We start from the raw sequence: 19,670 nt of genomic DNA, 5'->3' as shown, positions 1-19,670 counted from the left end.
TCGATGGGAGGCTGCCAATCAGAGTGTGGGGAAGGCAAGCAGGTGGGCTGATAGCACTTCACCTGCATAGAGGTTTCAAGACCTTAGGAACCAGAGCAAAAGCACACACGTCAGGACTGCTGTGGACAGAGTCATCCCAAGGAATGCCTATTCCCCAGGGTCACACTGAAGAGCCCATGGCCTTCAAAGGGAGTATGATAGAGTTAGAGTCAGGTTCCACCAGTAATTGTTGAGTGCCTACTCTGCAAAGCACACTACGCGCTACACTTCCCCATTGTTATTTACCTGGTAGCTGAGTTATTCAGCAGTGGAAGCTTCATCGATTCGAGCTCTTCTTAGGGTGATCATATATACCCCAGTTTGCCAAAACAGCCCTGGGTTACAACTGTTGTCCCAGTAAAATTATTTGTAGTGTTCCCTTTCACTCTCAAAAGGATCTCATTTGGACAATAAGTTACATGATCACCCCAGGGATCCTTATCTATAGCAGGATAATAAACTCGAAGTCCCGAAGTGGTATAATTAGCCTTTCATTGAACAAATGTTTACTGAGTGCCTTCTGAGGTGCCTGGTGCTCTGTTAGGTTGCCCGGTGCTCTGTCAGGTGCTGGAAATGCAAATGTGAATAAAGAAGACATGGTCCCTGCTGTGGAATATCACATTGTCATTGGGTAAAACAGATACACAGGCAGACACGAGAGAGTGCAATGATAGAAATGGACGTCATGGGTGATGTCAGCGTCAGAGATATTGCTCTCCCTGACAGCACTTGTGCTCACCGGGAGAACTAAAAATGAAGCCATGCTTCTCTACAGCATCCTATTCACCCAGAACTGAACAGGATTTAAAAAACGAACTTGGATTTTTATTCTCTTTTGCCATTTTTTCCAGCCCTTCCTTCCAATCTCCCTGACCTCTAGATGCTGGAGTGCCTCAGGAGGCATCCCTTTGGACTTTTTCTTCTGCACACAGATTCGATCCTACGGGATCTCTCATTTCTCAGTCTTCCTTCAGCTCTAGTCATTAATATCCAAATTGCAATCAACATCTCCACTTGGATCCCTGATAAACTTCTCAATCCTAATCTATCAAAAGATGTTCTGCTCTTCAGACCCTCAAACCATAAACACCCTCTCATCCATTCTTCGTAAATGCTCCCCCACTTAGGCAAAAGGCAACTCCATTCTCTCAGCTGCTTACACCAAAATTTTGGAAGTTGTCTCTGACTCCTCTTTTTCTCTTACATCCCACGTTGAATCCTTTAGCAATTGCTTTTGTCTTGTTTGTCTTTTCTTTTCTTTTCTCCTCTCCTCTACTCCCCTCTCTTCTTTTCTGTTCTTTCCCCTTCCTTCTCCTTCTCTCTCTCTTTCTCTCTCTCTTTCTTGCAGAGTCCTACACTGTTACCCAGGCTGGAGTGCAGTGGTGCAATCATGGCTAACTGCAGTTCCAACCTCCTGGCTCAAGTGATCCTCCTGCCTCAGCCTCCCAAGTAGCTGGGACTACAGGCATGTGCCACTATGCTTAGCTAATTTATTTTCTAGAGATGGGGGTCTCACTGTGCTGCCCAGGCTAGAGGAGATGCTTTGGGCATTACCTTCAATACACACCTAGAATCTGCTTGCTTATTGCCACCTGCTAATCACCACCTGGTCCAAGCTAGCCCTGGTTCTTGCCTCCTTGACTATAGAAGCTTCCTAAAGGCCTCCCTGTCCTTCCCTCAACCCTACTTGTGTTGTGCTCAATACAGCACCCAGTATTACCCCCATTTAAAAAGACAAATCCCTTTGTAACTCACCTAGGCAACATAGCAAGACTCCTTCTCTAAAATAAAATAAAATAAGATAAAATAAAATAAAATAAGATAAGATAAAATAAAATAAACCACGCATGGTGGCATGTCCCGGTAGTCCCAGCTATTTGGAGGCTAAGGCCAGAGGATTGCTTGAGCCCAAGAGTTCAAGGCTGCAGTGAGCTATGATCATACCACTGCACTCCAGTCTGGGTGACAAACGAGACCCTATCTCTCTAAAAAAAAAGAGCAGTCCCACCTGCCAGGAGATTCCCACCTCTTTCAAAATCAAAGCTCTAGTCCTTATGATGGTTTCATGGGCCCTAGGTGATTTGGCCTGGGATTACCTTTCAACCTGTTTACCTCCCATCCTTCTCCCATGTTCTTGTGTTCTTGTTGTTCTTTGAATACATTAGATTCCTGCTATTGCCTCTCTCATCTTTGCTCAAATATCACTTCAGTGAAGCTCTTTCTAATAATCCTATTTACAGTTTCACTCCCTGTTCCTTTTCCTGTTTTATTTTTCTCCATAACCTTATTTCCATCAAATAGGGTTGCCAGATAAAATACAGGACTGCTCAGTTAAATGTGCACTTCACATAAATAATGGATTAGTATTTTTAGCATAAGTATATCCCAAATATGACACAGGATATACTTATACTAAAAAAAAATTCACTGTTTACCTGAAATTCAAATTTACTTGTATTTTTATTTGCTAAATTCAGCAACTCTGCCATCTAACATGCTATATATTTTATTTATTTGTTCATTGTCTGTCTCCACCAGCTCCCCACCCCCGAAACTTGGTCCTTACACTGTAAGTTCAATGAAGGCAAGTATTTTTAGTCTGCTTTGTTCACCACTGGATGTCTGGCAGCTAAAACAGTGACATCTACATAACAGATGCTCAATATTCACTGAATGAATGAATGAGTGAGCAAAGGAGCACGCTCTCTCAGCCTGACCATCCTAGCCTCTGAAGCCTCTGAATTGCCGTGATTGTTGGAACGTCATTTCTTAAATGGATCCCTTTCTAACAGCCCCTCTAGAATCTGGGTCATTTCTTTCAGGACAGGCCCAGAAGCTGAATTCCTGAAGTAAGATCCTGTCCTAGAAAATGGAGGGGTTGCGGGGCTCAGGGGGACAAGGTAGCCTTATCTTCCACTGGATGCCACTGACCCCGGTGGCCTCAAGGAGAGTGCTGTGCTTTGGCAGTATGAACGCAGACATCTCGACAGATGACTGTTCAGACTCAGGGATTCTCCAGCCATTACAAAACTTCAAGTTTTCTACATTTCACTGGGGGATTTCTATCTCTTGTCATTGTAAGTTCTCCTGTCTGGCTTAGCTTTGCATTTTCAGTGAGGATGAGTCATGTGCTACTTCCCTTTTACATTTTCATAAAACACACACCTTTTCCCCTGTGCATAATCCCTCCTCCCACGCACAGCACTGCACTCCCGCACTTCTTTTTATTGTGTACTGGCCCCTGCATGAACCTGAGGGAGGGTGGGTCGGGCGGTCCAGGGCTGTGCGGTTTATGAACATGCTGCCTATAGGATTCCATAGAATCAGTTGTTGGCATCCCAGGCGTCAGATGCCAGAGATCAGGGACCTCCTCTGGCTACCCAATCCCGCTGCAAAATTTCTTTGGAACAACATAAGCTTCTGGAAATTCCCTACGGAAAGACAAGTCTATTATAAACACAATGAAAGGGAAACTGCCTGGAGAAAACTTACCAAAATTGTCCAACAACTCCCAAGTTTTGAATTAAAACATAAAAGAAGATCCAGAGTTCTATCTATCACCCAGATGCTCAAGCCCTCCCCTGCTGCTCGGATCTGTAAAATAAAACATGCCTGGTTTCTGTGATTTAACTCTAAAATACTGCACAAACTTTGCAGCCAGCATGCATCTGCCACATGGAACCCTCCAACCAATGAATGGAAGCTGCCGTCCTGGAGACAGTTTCACAAAAACAGCTCCTTTCTCCCATGGCTGGAGCCCCGGGAGGAAATGATTAGGAGCTGCTTAGTGATTTATTTGTCATTGCTTAGAGATACAGCGCATGCTGATGGCTCACTGTGCTACAAATGTGACATCACCCCACCACCTCTTTTGCTGCTTAAGAAAATCGTGCCAGAGATAAAGTCAAGCCTAAGAAATCACAGTTCTCTATTCTCTACCCAGTTTGGAAAACATACCATCTCAAGAATTTTCCTTTTTTTTTTTTTTCTTTGCCAGGTCCCAGGGCTGCAGTTTATAAAAAGCAGCAAGCGGCAAGGGGCACGCGTCCCTGTAACTCCATCTTTGAATGGGTCTGTTACTTACCCTGCATCTGTCTTCTGTCTGCTGAGTAAGGAGGGCACGGCTCACATTTCTGGCTTTCATTTTCTTCCATTGTCTCTGCCTGCCGCAAAAGCTCCTTGCTCTCTGGAAACTTCAGAGCGCAGTTCTAAAAGCTCCCAGAAAGCGCCTGGGAGGGGGCCCGGGGCTGGGGAGGAGGGGACGGTGCGAAACCCCACCCCAAACTATTTTCCACTCCGGTGCAAAGTCTCCCTCGCCCGAGAAAACTGCATTCCAGCGCCGGGCCTCTTGGATCTCCCCAACCCCTGGCCCTCCGTCCCTAGGGTCTGTCCTTCCGTCCGTCCGTCCGCCCGCAGGCGCGCTCCCCGGGGACTGGGGGCTGGGCTCTGCCAGGGCAGGGCGATGCCGGGGGTTGGGCGCGAGGGGGGAGGCCCCAACAGGTGACGGCCTCTCCTACCCACAGCTTGGCCTGCCTGGATCCACCGCTGCAAACCACCGAGGCTCTGCAGCCGAGGAAGGAAAACATTTCACACATGATTAAGGCCGGGAGCCTTCGCTGGGAGCCAGTGCCCTCATCTCTTCAATCTCAGAGGGAGAGTGAGCCTCCCAAATCGGGTGATCCACATATTAAGAAACAGCAAACTCTCGAACCTCCCAAATTTCAGTGAACTCCCTTAAAAAAAAAATATCCCAAACAATTTGAAAGAAAGGGTCTATGCTGAGTGCTGCAAGTAAGCACTTTCCTGCACTAACTTTTTAGGGCCCGATTAACATCTATGAAGAGGTCTAGCGTCATTTGCACACAGTCGATTTCAATCACTCAATCTGGACTTTTTTAAAAAAAGTTCTACTTACTTGCCTCACTTTCTCAGACTCCTCCCTGCCCCAACGCACTTAGAAACACACACACACTCACACACACACTCAGCCCTTGATCACAAATCTGAAAGGTAAACTAGTAAAGTCAACCTTCTGAAGCTCTCCCAGTTAACAACTTCAAAACATCTGAAAGACAGTGAAAATGCATTTCTTTGGATGGGCAGAGTTACAGCCAACATACTTCTTCTCCTGTTAAACCACCTACAAATATTTATTTTGTTCTTTACCCAGTCCTTGAAAAACTGGCAGAGTTCCCAGAGAGTGAAAATAGGGGGCATGATGTCGGGAGGAAAAAAAAAAAGGATGGCAAAATAATCTAGGCAACATTAGCTCTGCGACCTCAGATATCTCAGAGTAACAGTAGCTGGGAGGAAGAGTGCAATAGTGTAACCTGTAGCAGCCTCATCACTGGAAGGGTTAAAAAGGACAATGGTTAGTCTGGTGACCATACCTTGCCCCAGTTTACAGGGCATTCCAGCAAGGTTTGAGATTGATTTAAATCAAGAATGTGTGCAGAACAATGGCCGGCCTATGTTCCAGATTGTGACCTCGAGTGACCTGTGTGTTTTGGCAGTGGGGGTGACGTATTTTGGTCATTTAAGACATAAGGATGTGGAAGCACCTAACAGACAAAGGATGTAGGCCAAAAGGAAAGGAGACATGCCAGGAAGTGAGTTATACTCATGTCGGGAGGGGAAGAAGAGAGCCCCTCAATTCCTAATGGGATTTTTCTTGAAATCCAAGAAGACACAGTGAATCTTTCAGAAAAATAAACCAGTGCCTTGGCAGCCTGAATAGAGGCAGTGGGGTTTGCAGGGCAGATAACTTAAGGTCTCTATGACTTTGCAACAGAATTACCTGGCAATCTTGCTTTAAGGAGGAACGAATAGTACACAGTTTCTGTCCCGGTGGCCCCTGGGCAAAGCCAGATGAATCTAGTTTTAACCTTACTATTTCCTTAGGTGTAAAATGTTCATGAAGGAGGACTCTCCTACGTTCAGCCTTTCAGGTCCAGATCATCCTGATTCTTGCACACTGTTGTGTATTAGTCTTTAAGGCATTAATGCCAGGAAGAGTGGGGAGGAGGGTGGGAGAAAAGTGAGAGAGAGAGAGAGAGAAACACTGCCGATGCAGCAGCCCAAATCAGATGTCCCTCAGCCTTTGGTTGTGACCCCAACCCCCTTGCTTTGGTGTCCAGAGAGCCCATCCTTAGCAGCTCCTACCTGTCATTTGGTAGCACAGAGGCAAAAACCCCAGGATGAAGGAGGCAGCAGAGAGCTGCCATGGCAGCTGGCAGCCACAAACAGTACCCTGCCCTGGGGCCCTCCTGGCTAGCTCAACCCAGGCAGAAGAGATCCATTGGCAGATGCTGATTATGATTTCCTGGGGGCTGTTTGGAAGATGTCACAGCAGTCTTTCAAGGCCTCTGTTGATCCCTAGATGGACAAAAATAGGGGAATGTCTCCCACCAGGTCTGAACTACCATTTTCCAGGCAGCCCAAGGAACCCCCTTGGTCAGTCGACCTTGCGTTCCAGCTACTAGGACCCTCCCCTCCCGCATATGGGCCAAGCCGACTGCCCTCTCTGCTGATATTCCGGGAAGCAAAACTCTGTGATATGCACAAGAGAAAGAGGCGTTAGGGGGGAAGACATTTAACATAAATCATTAAGGACCATGAAACCTAGACATGTATTTACAGTAAAATAATGTTCTTTTGAATGATCAAACTTTCTGACCATTCTATAGAGAAAAGCTTCTATTGGATTACTTACCGGCCTTTCGTTCCTCCTTAAGAGGAGGAACTGAAAACAATTTGAGAAGGTACTCTATTAGCCCTTGCACAGACTATTCCATATCTTTCTCCAAAGCACAGAGACCTTCCTAACCATTTAACACTGATTGTCAGTTTCTCTGGAAAACAGTAGCTGTATTCTGCAATCTATGTAAACCTGCTAACTCCCATCTTCATGAAAACACTCTTATTGTCACTGCTGTTACTGTGGAGATGTTCTTCTTTCTGGAAGAAACACTGTTTGAACTAGAAGTAGGTGTATTTCTTTCTGGTTTAATTTAATTTCTGGGCTTAAAAATTGCTATTACATTGCAATCTGCCTACTGCTATACTTTGAAATTTGCTGTGAAAGGCATAAGGAAAGCGGCAAGAACTTGAAATCTGATTTCCCTCCAGTCATATAGAGAACTAGAATAATAATAATATCAGGAGGCTAAGTTTTCAACTCCATTTCTGTTAACAGGGAAAGATGCAAGACTATTTCTTGGTTAGTGGTTCCATATGTTGCAATTCATGACTCAAAATGAGCTACCACATAAAACAAATGTCATTTAAAAGGAAAGACAAGTGATGAGATAATAGAGTGCTGTAAAGACAAATGGTGATTTTGCAGTCATAGCTAACCTGTTACAGAACTGGACCATTATTGGTGCTGATAACGCAACATAAGTGGCATCCACCATGAAGAGAATTAATCACAAAAATCGTAAACAATTGCATGCGATTTCTCAGCAGGCCAATTACAGGGTTGTGGAAAGCATGTCAATTTCCTTTATGTAAGTTTCTTTCTTTCTTTCTTTCTTTTTTTTTTTTTTGAGATGGTGTCTTGCTCTGTTTTTTTTTGAGACGGCACCTTGATCAGTTACCCAGTGGCACGATCTGGGCTCACTGCAACCTCTGACTCCTGGGCCCAAGTGGTTCTCTTGCCTCAGCCTCCTGAGTAGCTGGGACTACAGGCACATGCCACCACGCCTGGCTAACTTTTTGTATTTTTCGTAGAGATGGGGTTTCACCATGTTAGCCAGAATGGTCTTCATCTCCTGACCTTGTGATCTGCCCACCTCGACCTCCCAAAGTGCTGGGATTACAAGTGTGAGTCACCGCACCTGGCCTTTTTTCCTTTTTTTTTGGAGACGGAGTTTTGCTCTTGTCGCCCAGGCTGGAGTGCAATGGCATGATCTCGGCTCACTGCAACCTCTGCCTCCTGGGTTCAAGCAATAGTCCTCCTTCAGCATCCTGGGTAGCTGGGATTATAGGCACCCACCACCATGCCTGTCTCTCTTTTTTTTTTTTTTTTTGGTATTTTTAGTAGAGACAGGGTTTCACCATGTTGGCCAGGCTGGTCTCGAACTCCTGACCTCAGGTAATTCGCCCACCTCGGCCTCCCAAAGTAATCATTCTGGGTTTACAGGCATGAGCCACTGTGCCTGGCCTATGTAAGTTTTTCAAGAGAGAAATCATTGCAAGAACCAAGAGTAAGTGGAATTGCCCTGACACATATTTAATATTTTTTCACTTTAAATTCTATTAAGAATCAGATAATTGAAAATGACTTGACATCATGACACAAAAGAAATAATTAATGCTTGCTGAAGTCCTTAAAATGTACTTTTCAAAGGCATCCATAACTGTGGGAGTTAATCAAAACAAAGTGAAAAACAAAGAAGTCAACAAAAGTATTTCAAGCAGAGGCCTCATGTTTGATGTGTTCCACATTAACTGTTTCTAAAAGACAGGCTGTTATGGTATGAGGCCCTGTAAGTCAAAAACAAAGGATTTTTAACAACTGGGATAACATTTGCTTAAATGGATGATCTGGCACATGTGAAATGTGGGATCTCCAATCCTAGTTTTGACAGCAATGTGTCAGGTGGTTAGGGTGACCTTATACTTAGTATAAACCAGCAGTTGTGAGAGGGAAAGGAGACACTATTAATAATTACAACTGGACAACAAGAAACCACGACTGTCCCTGGCAAACCACTACAGATGGCCACCTATGTGTGATCCCAAGATAAGCCCTCTGGGCGCCTTAAGTTTCCAAATGTGAGGGGAACGTAATGATACTGTTTGAGTTTCCCAACAAAGACCCTATACAAGAATCTTAAACAATAATTAAAAAATAATTAATCTTAAACAATAATTAGAGCGCAGGTGTGAGCCTCACACGAACTGTATTACAAAGCCCCACTAACAATTTCACAAATTCCATAGTATGATACATTTCTATATGACTCATAGATCAAAACAGAATTTTCCCTTCTGTGTTAAGAGCAACAATTTCACCAGGTAACCATTTATATCTCCAGCATTCTCTCCAGAGCAGAGGGTAACCAATCTTCCCTTACTTAAAGTCCTTAAAATTCCAGTGGCTCCAAGGAGATCCTGCCAGACACTAAGTGAGGTGCCCAAGGGCCCCTCCCTACCCACCAACACTCAAGTCTCCCTATCAAATGTCTTGGAACTCTCCTCTTGCCCCTCCACACAAATTCCTCATGTGATCATATAATGTGAAACTACACATAGATCCAATGTGTTAATACTTTTAGCACGTTTGCTTTCTTTTTAAGAGAACCCATTGATGTTGGCTTTTATTATGGGTTCTTTTATCTATCTTAAGTTGGAAGATAGATGCTAGGCAGCAAAGACGGCGTGTGCACAGCACTGTGGTCAGAGCTGGCATCTGCCCAGCACATCATCTTGAGAGTCTTGCTTCGCTCTGCCCTCTGGTCACTGCAGACAAAGTCTGGATTCCAGGTGGCAACTTCTAAGTGAAAATTGTAGCATGTATCTGCTCACCCCTTTTATCCCAGAGGGAGCGAAACCATGGCATATTTCACAGAGTTCCTGAAGGGCCAAGGGGAATCCACGAGAATATGAGAACTTCTATAGATACACCACCTGGGTTGCTACCTCGCTTTACCCACAGTGCCTCATTATCAACCCTTTCAATAGAGTATTTGTTGGAAAGAGACTCTCCTGGCTTATTTTCTGCCCTTGAGCTTCTCCCCGGCCGTCTCTCAAAGCCACAGTGACCTGTGGAGGTGGGGTTGGGGAGCAGGGGAGCAAGAAGGAAGGGAAACCAATCAAATTGACAAAACTGGGATCAAGGAGTACACTTCTCCCTGTTACCCCCACCAACATCTCCCCACTTTGCTGCTGAACAAACTGACTCCTGAAGCATTCTCAAATGTCTGGCTCTCATCTCTCCCATCTTTCTCATCTCCAGGGTCCTGTTCAGTCTTTACTTGGTGAATACATTAGGATCTTTTATCCTCTTTTTTCGCTACTGAAGTCCAAGGCCATTGTCCTAGGTGACCCCTCAATCATTATTATTATTATTATTATTATTATTATTATTTTGCTAGATGGAAATGAAGAATAAAAGAGGAGGTATGTCTCTTTTTTTTTTTTTTTTTTGATAAGTTCTCACTCCACCACCCAGGCTGGATTCAGGGGTATGATCATGGCTCACTGCTTCAACCTCTTGGGCTCAATAAATCCTCTAGCCTCAGCCTCCCAAGTAGCTGAAACTACAGGCACACTCCACCGTGCCTGGCTAATTTTATATTTTTTGTGATATTAGGTCTCATTATGTTGCTCAAGCTGGTCTTAAACTCCTGGACTCAAACAGTCCTCCGGCCCTGATCTCATGAAGTGTTGAGATTACTGTCATGAGCCACTACACCTGGCCTGGTATACCTATTTTCTAAAATTCCTCTTCTTTCAACAATAGAATTGGGTCTGGTATTATCTGGGGGGCATTGCTGTAAGAGCCCCAAGGCGGCATGCAGTTCCGTCATAGATATTTATCAAATTCTGCCGGGAGTTGGCACCTGCTCTAGTCACTGAGACCTCTAGTCTGTAAGCTAAGACTGTGATGCCAGGGACCTCCCTGGGGCGCAGGGCTTTCTGGAGGAGGAGGCCAAAGCTGGAAACTACCCTCAGAGCTGGTGCGGAGGAGGTGTGGAGCTGCTAGGATAGGAGAAAGCGCCTGAGGGGAGCTTGGGTGCAAGGGTGCACCCAGAGCATAGCCTTTGGGCAGGGGTGCCCATAAAGGCTTGGGGGCAGTGGTGCAGCCCAGGGTGGAGGGTGGAGGCTCAGAGAACAGGGCCCTGGAGGTCACCCTGATGCAGGAGAAGGAGAAGCCTGTGACTGGTGTCTTGGAGTCTCAGCAGGGATTGGCTGTACCCAGGGAGTTTCCTGACCGCTCTCTCCCCTGAGCTTTGCTCTCTTCTCCCCCCACCTTTGGAATTCAGAGCTCCTCACCTTCCCTCCCAGGGCCAGCGAAACAAGTGAATTGCCTTGATCACTTTGATCACCTCTACTAGCTTCTCTGCCAAATAAACACTGAACTTGACTTTGTTTCAACAATGCAGCTAGTTTTGTTTTGTTTTTGTTCCACTTTTTCATCAGTTCTCAGCCTCCGGTTGAGTGATGGCCATAGGCTTTAAGAGAAACAGAGACACAGATGCCACAGAATGAAAGGCGCAGTGCAAATGCATTCACCCTTCCATGTCACCCCCGGGAGGCTGACAGTCCTGCAGCCACACCTGGAGCTGAGGGGGTCAGCCAGCACCCAGGGCTGGGCTGCCTGCCTGCACGCAGCCTGCACCCCCTCGGGGGTCTCAGAACACCAGGAAGAGTTGGGAATGGGATGCTGGATAGGAGGATCAGGGGTGATCAGGAGGTTGGGGGTGCTCGGGAGGGGCATCCAGAGACTCAGAGAGCTCAAAGTAGCCCCTGTCTGCCCTGAGCCATGCCTCCTACTTCTTCAAGTGCCTCACCCTCGAGTTTATAGAATTCTTGAAAGCCAGTCACATGCTTCAGAAGTCAAGTATTTTTACAGTGATTTTATTTTTCTCTCCCCACCTCAGTCCACAGAACTGAAGGTGGGGCGGAAGCAGAGGAGGGGTAGGGCCGGGTGGGGACTTCTGTTCCTTACAGATGGAAAAACAGTTTTAATAGAGAAGGACTAATTTCTGGAGCCAAGTGGGTAGAGGGGGTGCTGGAATGCGGGAGGTAGAGGAAGCCCTCCAGGATTTAGAAAGTATTGATGGCTCAGCTTCTCTGCCCTAAGCCGTAGTGCATTTTGTGTTTGTCCCCAAGGCTGCTAGAGCTTAACATTCTTCATTTCCCAGATGACATTGTTTTGCTTTGTAAACACCCACTTTTGCTAACTTTACAATCTCTGAACTGGACAATATTGAGTGGGATAAAATATTTAATGACTGGTTGGGCCAGGGTTTCTATAACACTATATTAGGAGCCTAATTTGTGTAATGCTTGAGTTCATAAAGGTAAAAAGGGTACAATGATTTTTTTTTTTTTTTTTTGAGATGGAGTTTTGCTCTGTCACCGAGGCTGGAGTGCAGTCGTGGGATCTTGGCTCAGTGCAACCTCTGCCTCCCGGGTTCAAGCAATTCTCCTGCCTCATCCCCCCGAGTAGCTGGGATTACAGGCGCATGCTACCACGTCTGGCTAATTTTTGTATTTTTTGTAGAGACAGGGTTTCGCCACATTGGCCAGACTGGTCTCGAACTCCTGACCTCAAGTGATCCACCCACCTCAGCCTCCTAAAGTGCCAGAATTACAGGCATAAGCCATAGCACTCAGCTGGTGTAATGATTTTTAAAATTGTTTCTGCCTGCCCCCCACTGACACCTCTCTTCTGCATATACATTCACCCAACACATTCAGCACCAGCACTGGTACAAACTGGTGTGGAAAGTGGACTGTAGGACCTGATGATATTCTCAGGTTCACTCTGCTCACAGGCCCCTTCTGAAACAATCAGCCAGGGATGCTTCCTTTCGTCACCCCCAAGCCTGACTGGTACAATCAGTAGGCTCAGCTGGAAGAGCTCAGAGGCTCCCTGGGCTGGACAAGGGACAAAGAGATCCAGTCAGATTTCCCCTCTTCTCCTTTACAGAATTCGAATATGAAACGTCTAGCAAAGGGGTACAGGTGGCGTGACTAAATATCCCGGTTTACCTAGGACTTTAGGTGTTGCCTGGTTGTGGAAATTTTGGTGCTAAAACTGGAAAAGTCCCAGAGAAACTGGGTTGAGTTGGTCACCCCAGATGCAGGCAGTATGGCAGGTGAAAGCTGAGATGCACAAAGACAGCAAGCATAGCCAGGTGGCGCAGTGGCACAGTGGCTCAGTGGCGTGGTGGCTTGGTGGCACGGTGGCTCACATCTATAGTCTTAAAACTTAATTACTTGGGAGGCTGAGGCAGGAGGATCACTTCAGCCCAGAAGTTTGAGACCAGCCCAGGCAACATAGTGAGACCTCGTCTTTACAAAAAATTTTCAGAAAATTAGCCGGAAGCCCAGGAGTTCGAGAGTGCAGTGAGCTGATAGCTTCACTGCACTCCAGCCTAGGAAACAGAGCGAGGCCCCATCTCTTTAAAAAAAAAAAATTAATTAAAAAAAATTAAAAAAGTGACAGCAAGCAAAAGCCTTGAGGTGACACAAACCAAAGAAAGAGAGAGATCAGCAGAGCAGGCTGTGTAGCAGCAGGAGGCAGAGAAGGAAGCAGGAATGGAGACACTGAAGGCTGGGCAGGGGTGCCTAGGGGGAAGAACAGTGTCCTGTGGGTTTCCCAGAGTTGCTGTCAGCCTGATGCCGCCACTGCTGTATTCTAAATGTTATCCTAATATATATATATACACACACACACACACACACATACACACACACACACACACACACACACACACACACACATATAAAATGTCTCCTAAATGTTGCTCAGGAGGCTTGGGAAAGCCATTTCCTGTTTTTCCTTACTTCCAAATATAAATAATAATCCAAGATTACTAGGTTATTAGTACATCTATTTCTTGTCACCTGAACAGGTCATAATCTATGAAAATCAGGACATTCACATGGTCAGTTGACAGAATCACTTATGAAATAAAATAAATAATAAACATAGTTTGGTTCATCTTTAAAAACAGACATACACACACACAGCCTTCTCTTATCTTTTCAAAGGTTTCAATTCCGTAGTTAAAAATTGCCATGGGTTGCATATAAAACAGTCAACTGTAGGCTGAATTTGGGGAAAGAATAAAACCTGAAGAAAAGGAAACAGTGAAAATTACTTTGTTTCCCAAATATCAACAATTTCTCTTTGGCTATAGTTTGAATGTCTGTCCCCTCCACAACTCATGTTGAAATTTAATCACTAATGTGTGGCAGTGTGGAAAGGTGGGGTCTTTAAGAGGTGACTGGGTCAAATTCTTACCATTTATATTAGTATTAACTTTATACTGACTTGCCTAAAATATTAAGCTTTTTCTCATCTATATTATTGTCAAATTACGGGTTTGACAAAACAGTTATATATTTTCTTACATCCTGTATAGTAAATATATAACTATTAAAAATGTAAAATATTTTGTTTACTGAATTCTGTTCTATTTTGAGAAAGGGTCTTGCTCTGTCACCCAGGCTGGGGTGCAGTGGTGCAATCACAGCTCACTGCAGCTCCAAACTCCTCTGAACTCCTGGGCTCAGGTCATCCAACTCAGCCTCCTGAGTATTTGGGACTACAGGTGCACACCACCATGTCTGGCTAATTTTCTGCAAATTTTTTATAGAAATGGGGTCTCACTATATTGCCCAAACTGGTCTTGAATTCCTGGTCTCATGTGATCTTTCCACCTCAGCCTCCCATAGTGCTGGGATTGCAAGTGTGAGCCACCACACCTGACTTGTTCATGCAATACTGAACATTGCCTCCTAAGACCTAGTAGTTTGGAGAACACTGCTTTAGGCTAAAGATGATCAATTCATCCATCTTGTCATTCACTCACACCTTCATTTTTTCAAAAAACTATTAAGCCCTAGTTTGCCAGTGGAGGAGGCCAAGGATGTTGAAATTGATGAGAGAAGCCATAGATTTGTGAACACTTGTTGCACTTTCTTTGCTTATATGTGAGCCTCTCTGATGAGATTTATGAGGTTGCCAAGGAATAAGACTAGCTTTATTATCTTTGAATCCCCAGTTCTTACCACAGCCCTAGGCACACATGGATGCTGAGTAAATGCTTTTTTTTTTTTCTTTTTTGAGATGGAATCTTGCTCTGTCACCAATGCTGGAGTGCAGTGGCATGATCTTGGCTCACTGCTAAAACTCTGCCTCATGGGTTCAAGCGATTCTCCTGCCTCAGCCATCCAAGTAGCTGGGATTACAGGCCTGTACCACCACGCCTGGCTAATTTTTGTATTTTTAGTACAGATGAGGTTTTGCCATGTTGGCCAGGCTGGTCTCAAACTCCTGGCCTCAGGTGATCCACTTGCCTCAGCCTCTCAGAATGCTGGGATTATAGGCATGAGCCACTATGCCCAGCCAGTGTCCCAAACAGTTCCATTCTATGTAGAGGTCAGAATCCGATTAATGAAACACTGAACACCAAAAAGAATCAGCTGAAGAATTCTCTGCAGCTGAAAAGTAGGGAAGAGAAGGGCAGTAAGCCTTTGGAATCTGACAGAAATATTACCCACTGATAATGGGACTCTTTGAAACAACACAAACTCATAACATGTTTTGAATAATGGGAATCAGTCACGTCAGGGTTACCTGGTTTACCAAGGAGAAAACTCAAGTAACACAGCACAGAGGTGAATGCATATGTTTGGATATTCACTCAATAGGCTCACAGACCGATTCAGAGCACCTGGAAGACCTCAGGAGGGATGTGATGGGAAAGACGATGGAATGATGGTGGACGTGGCAGGACAAGTATCCGTCCCACGCATTCTGTGCCCCAGGACAGGTGTCAGGTCCATGCATGTCATGCACAAAAAGCTTGAACTGTGTCCTGCCAGCACCACGGAGTCATGAACAAGATAAAAGCAGACTAAGGACATGATCAGATTTGTGTTTGAGATAAATCTGTGTGGAGAATGGATTTGAGAGAAGCAGGAAAAGAGATTACAATAAAGTTTCTGTTATAGTAATTTAGGAAAAAAGATGTGAGATTTGAAACTATGGGAATTATAAAGATAAAAAGAAGGCAAAGGTTTGAGAAATACTCAGGAAGTAAAATTGGCAGGATGTATAAATTAAATTGAACGTAGGGTAGTGGAAGCTGGGAGATGCTCCAGACTGCTGAACAAACTCAGGTTATGTTTCAACATTCCGTCTCAGTTCTTTCCACTGATTGACTTTGGTCAGTGCTACCACAAATAGGCCCAACCCAACTATTTCCAAAACAAGTTCACTGCTCTAATAGGTTTCTGTCGCTACATTCTTTCAATGTCAGCAAGTCAGCATCGCACGTTCTAGAAACAGGGACGAAAATTCAACATTCTGCCAACACCATCTTTCTTTCATAAGTCAGAAATGGCTCCAGGCACATCACATGGTATTAATTTTGTACCATATGCAATTCTGATTGATTACTGGGTGCCGAATTATAAATAGTTGTCAAGAAGTCTAATGACCGTTTATCAAAAAAGATGCTGAAACCTTGTATATATGAGTTATAAAGAAAGGATGTGGCAGGGATATTAGTTTAACTAAAAGGGCATTGGTTATATAGATCCCCTCTTAGTTCTAAAATTTCTGCCTGTGCCTAGCTGTGTGTTCAGTTTGCTTTGGGTGCAATTTCTAGAACTCTGTGCAAACTCTTTGGTTTAACTCCAAATCGTAGTGAAGGATGTGAGGTGTAATGATTAGCACCTGGCACAGTGCCTGGCATATAGTAGGCACTCCAGGAAAATTTGTTGGGTAAATGAATGTAAATAAAGGCAACCAACTCTGGGCAGATTCGATCCCCCGGGCGTGAAGCCGGATTTTCCCCTATTAGCCCAGGATCCCCATAAAATAGCTGGAGGCTACAAGGGAGCAGCACAGCATCTGCACCTCGGCCCTGTCTCTACGCACCGCTCAGACTGGTTTTGGGGCTTAGATATGCCTGGATCTGCACCTTCCTATGTATTTTGTTGTCATTTCACTTACTACAGAGTTAGTGCAATGGAGAAGTCCCAGGGATGCAACTGTCACCAGTAGGAACGCAAACCCCTGTTTAGGCATATCGCCACTAGGGGGCGAGAGAGTCAAAAGGCTGCATCGGAACGTCCGCCTTGCCCTCTTCAAGGTGTAAAGTTTTTTCCTGAATTTCCAATGAAAGCATTCTCAGATTTCTTCTCCCTAATCATCTCCGATACTTGGTACAGCAAGAATGAGGAATCATAATAATATTTTATCCCCAAGCAATTGGAAACATCCACCTTTGGCAATGCTTTTGTTTTCTAATAAAATTTAAACATGAAAACAGAAATCAGGAAAATTTCCCAAAATTGATGACTGCTTTGAGCTGCTTCCTATGCAATTGCCTGGAAGCTGTGAGGCCCCAGTGTGCTCCTTCCAGGCACTGTGACCAGAGACACTGCGCAGTGGGTGGGGTTGCCAGGGAAAATACAGGATGCCTAATTAATTCAAATCTCAGGTAAAGTCTTTAATGTAAGTATGCTCCAACTTGCGAGGTGTGTGTGTGTGTGTGTGTGTGTGTGTGTGTGTGTGTGTGTGTGTGTTTTGAGACAGGGTCTCATTCTGTCACCCCAGCTGGAGTGCAGTGGTGCAATCATACCTTGCTGCAGCCTTGAACTTCTGGGTTCAAGCAGTCCTCCCGCCTCAGCCTCCCAGTAGCTGGAACTACAGGTGCACACCACCACACCTGGCTAATTATTAGAAGAAAAATTCTGTAGACATGGAATCTTGCTGCGTTGCCCAGAATAATCTCAAACTGCTGGCCTCTAGCGATCCTCCTGCTTCAGCCTCCCAATGTGCTGGGATTACAGAGGTGAGCCACCTTGCCTGGCCAAAACATATCTTTTTTTTTTTTTTTTTTTTGAGACGGAGTCTTGCTCTGTCACCCAGACTGCAGTGCAATGGCAGGATCTCAGCTCACTCCAACTCCCGGGTTCAAGCAATTCTCCTGCCTCAGCCTTCTGAGTAGCTGGGATTACAGGCATGTACCACCATGTCTCGCTAATTTTTGTATTTTTAGTAGAGAAGGTGTTTTGCCATGTTGGCCAGCCTGGTATTGAATGCCTAACCTCAGGCAATCCGCCCACCTCGGCCTCCCAAAGTGCTGAGATTACAGGCGTGAGCCACCGCACCCGGCCAATACATATTTTTTAAATGATATAATCAGCAAAGCCCTAGTTCTTTGTGAAAACTAACAAAAACCAAAGCAAAACCTTTCCTAAGTTCCCTTTCTTAGCATATTTCACCTAAAAGATTTGCTTCTCAGTGGCTCTCCCCGGAGCCACTTCCTTTCCTGGCTAAGAACAATTCTCATTCAGTATCTTGCTGTCATCAGATTTTCCCATATTCAGACTTTCCTGGGAACATTTTCACACATTATCTTAGTGGCTCTGTTGCCCTCTGATTCCAACCTCTCTCTGTTCTTTTCTGGAGGTAGAAGTCCTAAAACAGAAACGCTTATCCCCAGTCCAAACAATTAATCCCCAAAGAACTTTCGAGACAGGGCAGGTTCATGGCTGCCTTGTCCGCAAAAGCCCTGTTTTCTGGGTTCCTTGTCTTGGGCAACCTGCAGAGTGAGAGCCATCATTGAAGGATGATTTGGGCTTCAGCTGGAACAAGGAGAAATACTCCTGAGCCATTCCTAATGGTTTGCTCGGGCAGGGTCTGGAGTAAGAAGACACGACATCTTAAAGCTGGAAATACAGGAAGCTTAATAAAAGGCACTGTAGTGTTTCCATGGGACCGTACAGGGTTTTGAAAATACTTCCAGGGATGTTGCAGTCCAGGGACAGGGACTCTCATCTCTCCTAGGCCTGAAGGAGCAAGAGGAGAAAGCACCTTCCCCAGCCTGGAGAGAGAGTCAAGGGGAGGGCTGCCTGGAGGAGTCTGCCTTCCCTAGAGGAACACAGCCCACCCAGAGTGGCCTGGCAATGAGGGGACCAGGAGAGGAGGAAGACAGCCTCATTCTTCTCTTGGCCTCCAGCACTTGGAAGGAGCATGGAGGGTAAGATTGGGGACTTGTTATCCTTGTACAGAGAAAGAACAGTCATATAGAATAGAAATAAAGACAGGCTGGACTGTGGCTCATGACTATAATCCCAGCACTTTGGGAGGCCAAGGCTGGAGGATCACTTGAGGTCAGGAGTTTGAGAGACCAGCTTGACTAACGCACTGAGCACACTGAGACCCTCCTCTCTCTCTAAAAAAAAAGAAAAAAAAAAGAAAAAGAATTAGCTGGGTGTGTGTGGTAGTGCATGCTACTGCGGAGGCTGAGGCAGGAGGATCACTTGAGTCTGGCTGAGATGGGAAGATCATGGCTGCAATGAGCTGTGATCATGTCATTCCATTTGTCTGGTTGACAGAGTGAGACTCTGTCTCCAAAAACAACCCCCAAAACAAAGAAAAGAGGCTGCCTGTGCTAAGGACAAAGTGAGGTGTAGACACAACTGGTTTGGGAGTTCAGCAGAGTGAAAATAAAGGCCAGAGGTCAGGTGTAGTGGCAAGTGTCTATAGTCCCAGTGACTTGGGAGGCTAAGGCAGGAGGATCGCTTGAGGCCAGGAGTCTGAGGCCTGCCTGGGCAACATAGCAAGGGGAAGGAAGGAAGGGATGAAGGAAGGGGAGTGGAGGGGAGGGGGGAGGAGGGGAGGTGAAAGGTAGGGGAGGGAAAGGATATGAAGGCCAAGATTGGTAGGAAAGGTTTCATAGAAGGTTTGGCAACTTATTTATATGCTCCTTGGAGATAATTTTTTTTTTTTCTTTTTAGACAGAGTCTCACTCTGTTACCCAGGCTGGAGTGCAGTGGTGTGATATCAGCTCCCTGCAACCTCTGCCTCCCAGATTCAAGTGATTCTCATGCCTCAGCCTCCTGAGTAGCTGGCATTACAGGTGTGTGCC

General features: G+C 45.3%; 1 protein-coding gene across 10 annotated transcripts in view; it reads right to left on the bottom strand.

The window, feature by feature from the left end:
• KIAA1217 (KIAA1217 ortholog) overlaps positions 1-4,599 on the bottom strand; it is a 351,420-nt gene extending 346,821 nt beyond the window's left edge. For all 10 annotated transcript variants that reach the window (XM_017863059.1, XM_017863062.1, XM_017863072.1 and 7 more), the window contains exon 1: positions 4,124-4,599. In XM_017863059.1, coding sequence (XP_017718548.1) covers positions 4,124-4,193 — 70 coding nt within the window. In that variant the 5' untranslated portion in view covers positions 4,194-4,599. The remainder of the gene's footprint in view (positions 1-4,123) is intronic.
• Between the last annotated feature and the right edge of the window lie 15,071 nt (positions 4,600-19,670).

Source organism: Rhinopithecus bieti, unplaced genomic scaffold, assembly GCF_001698545.2.
Source record: "Rhinopithecus bieti isolate Rb0 unplaced genomic scaffold, ASM169854v2 scaffold_66718, whole genome shotgun sequence".
In the NCBI taxonomy this organism is placed as follows: Eukaryota; Metazoa; Chordata; class Mammalia; order Primates; family Cercopithecidae; genus Rhinopithecus; species Rhinopithecus bieti.
The sequence above is the reverse complement of the archived record's forward strand: the minus strand, read 5'-3'. Positions and strand labels throughout refer to the sequence as shown.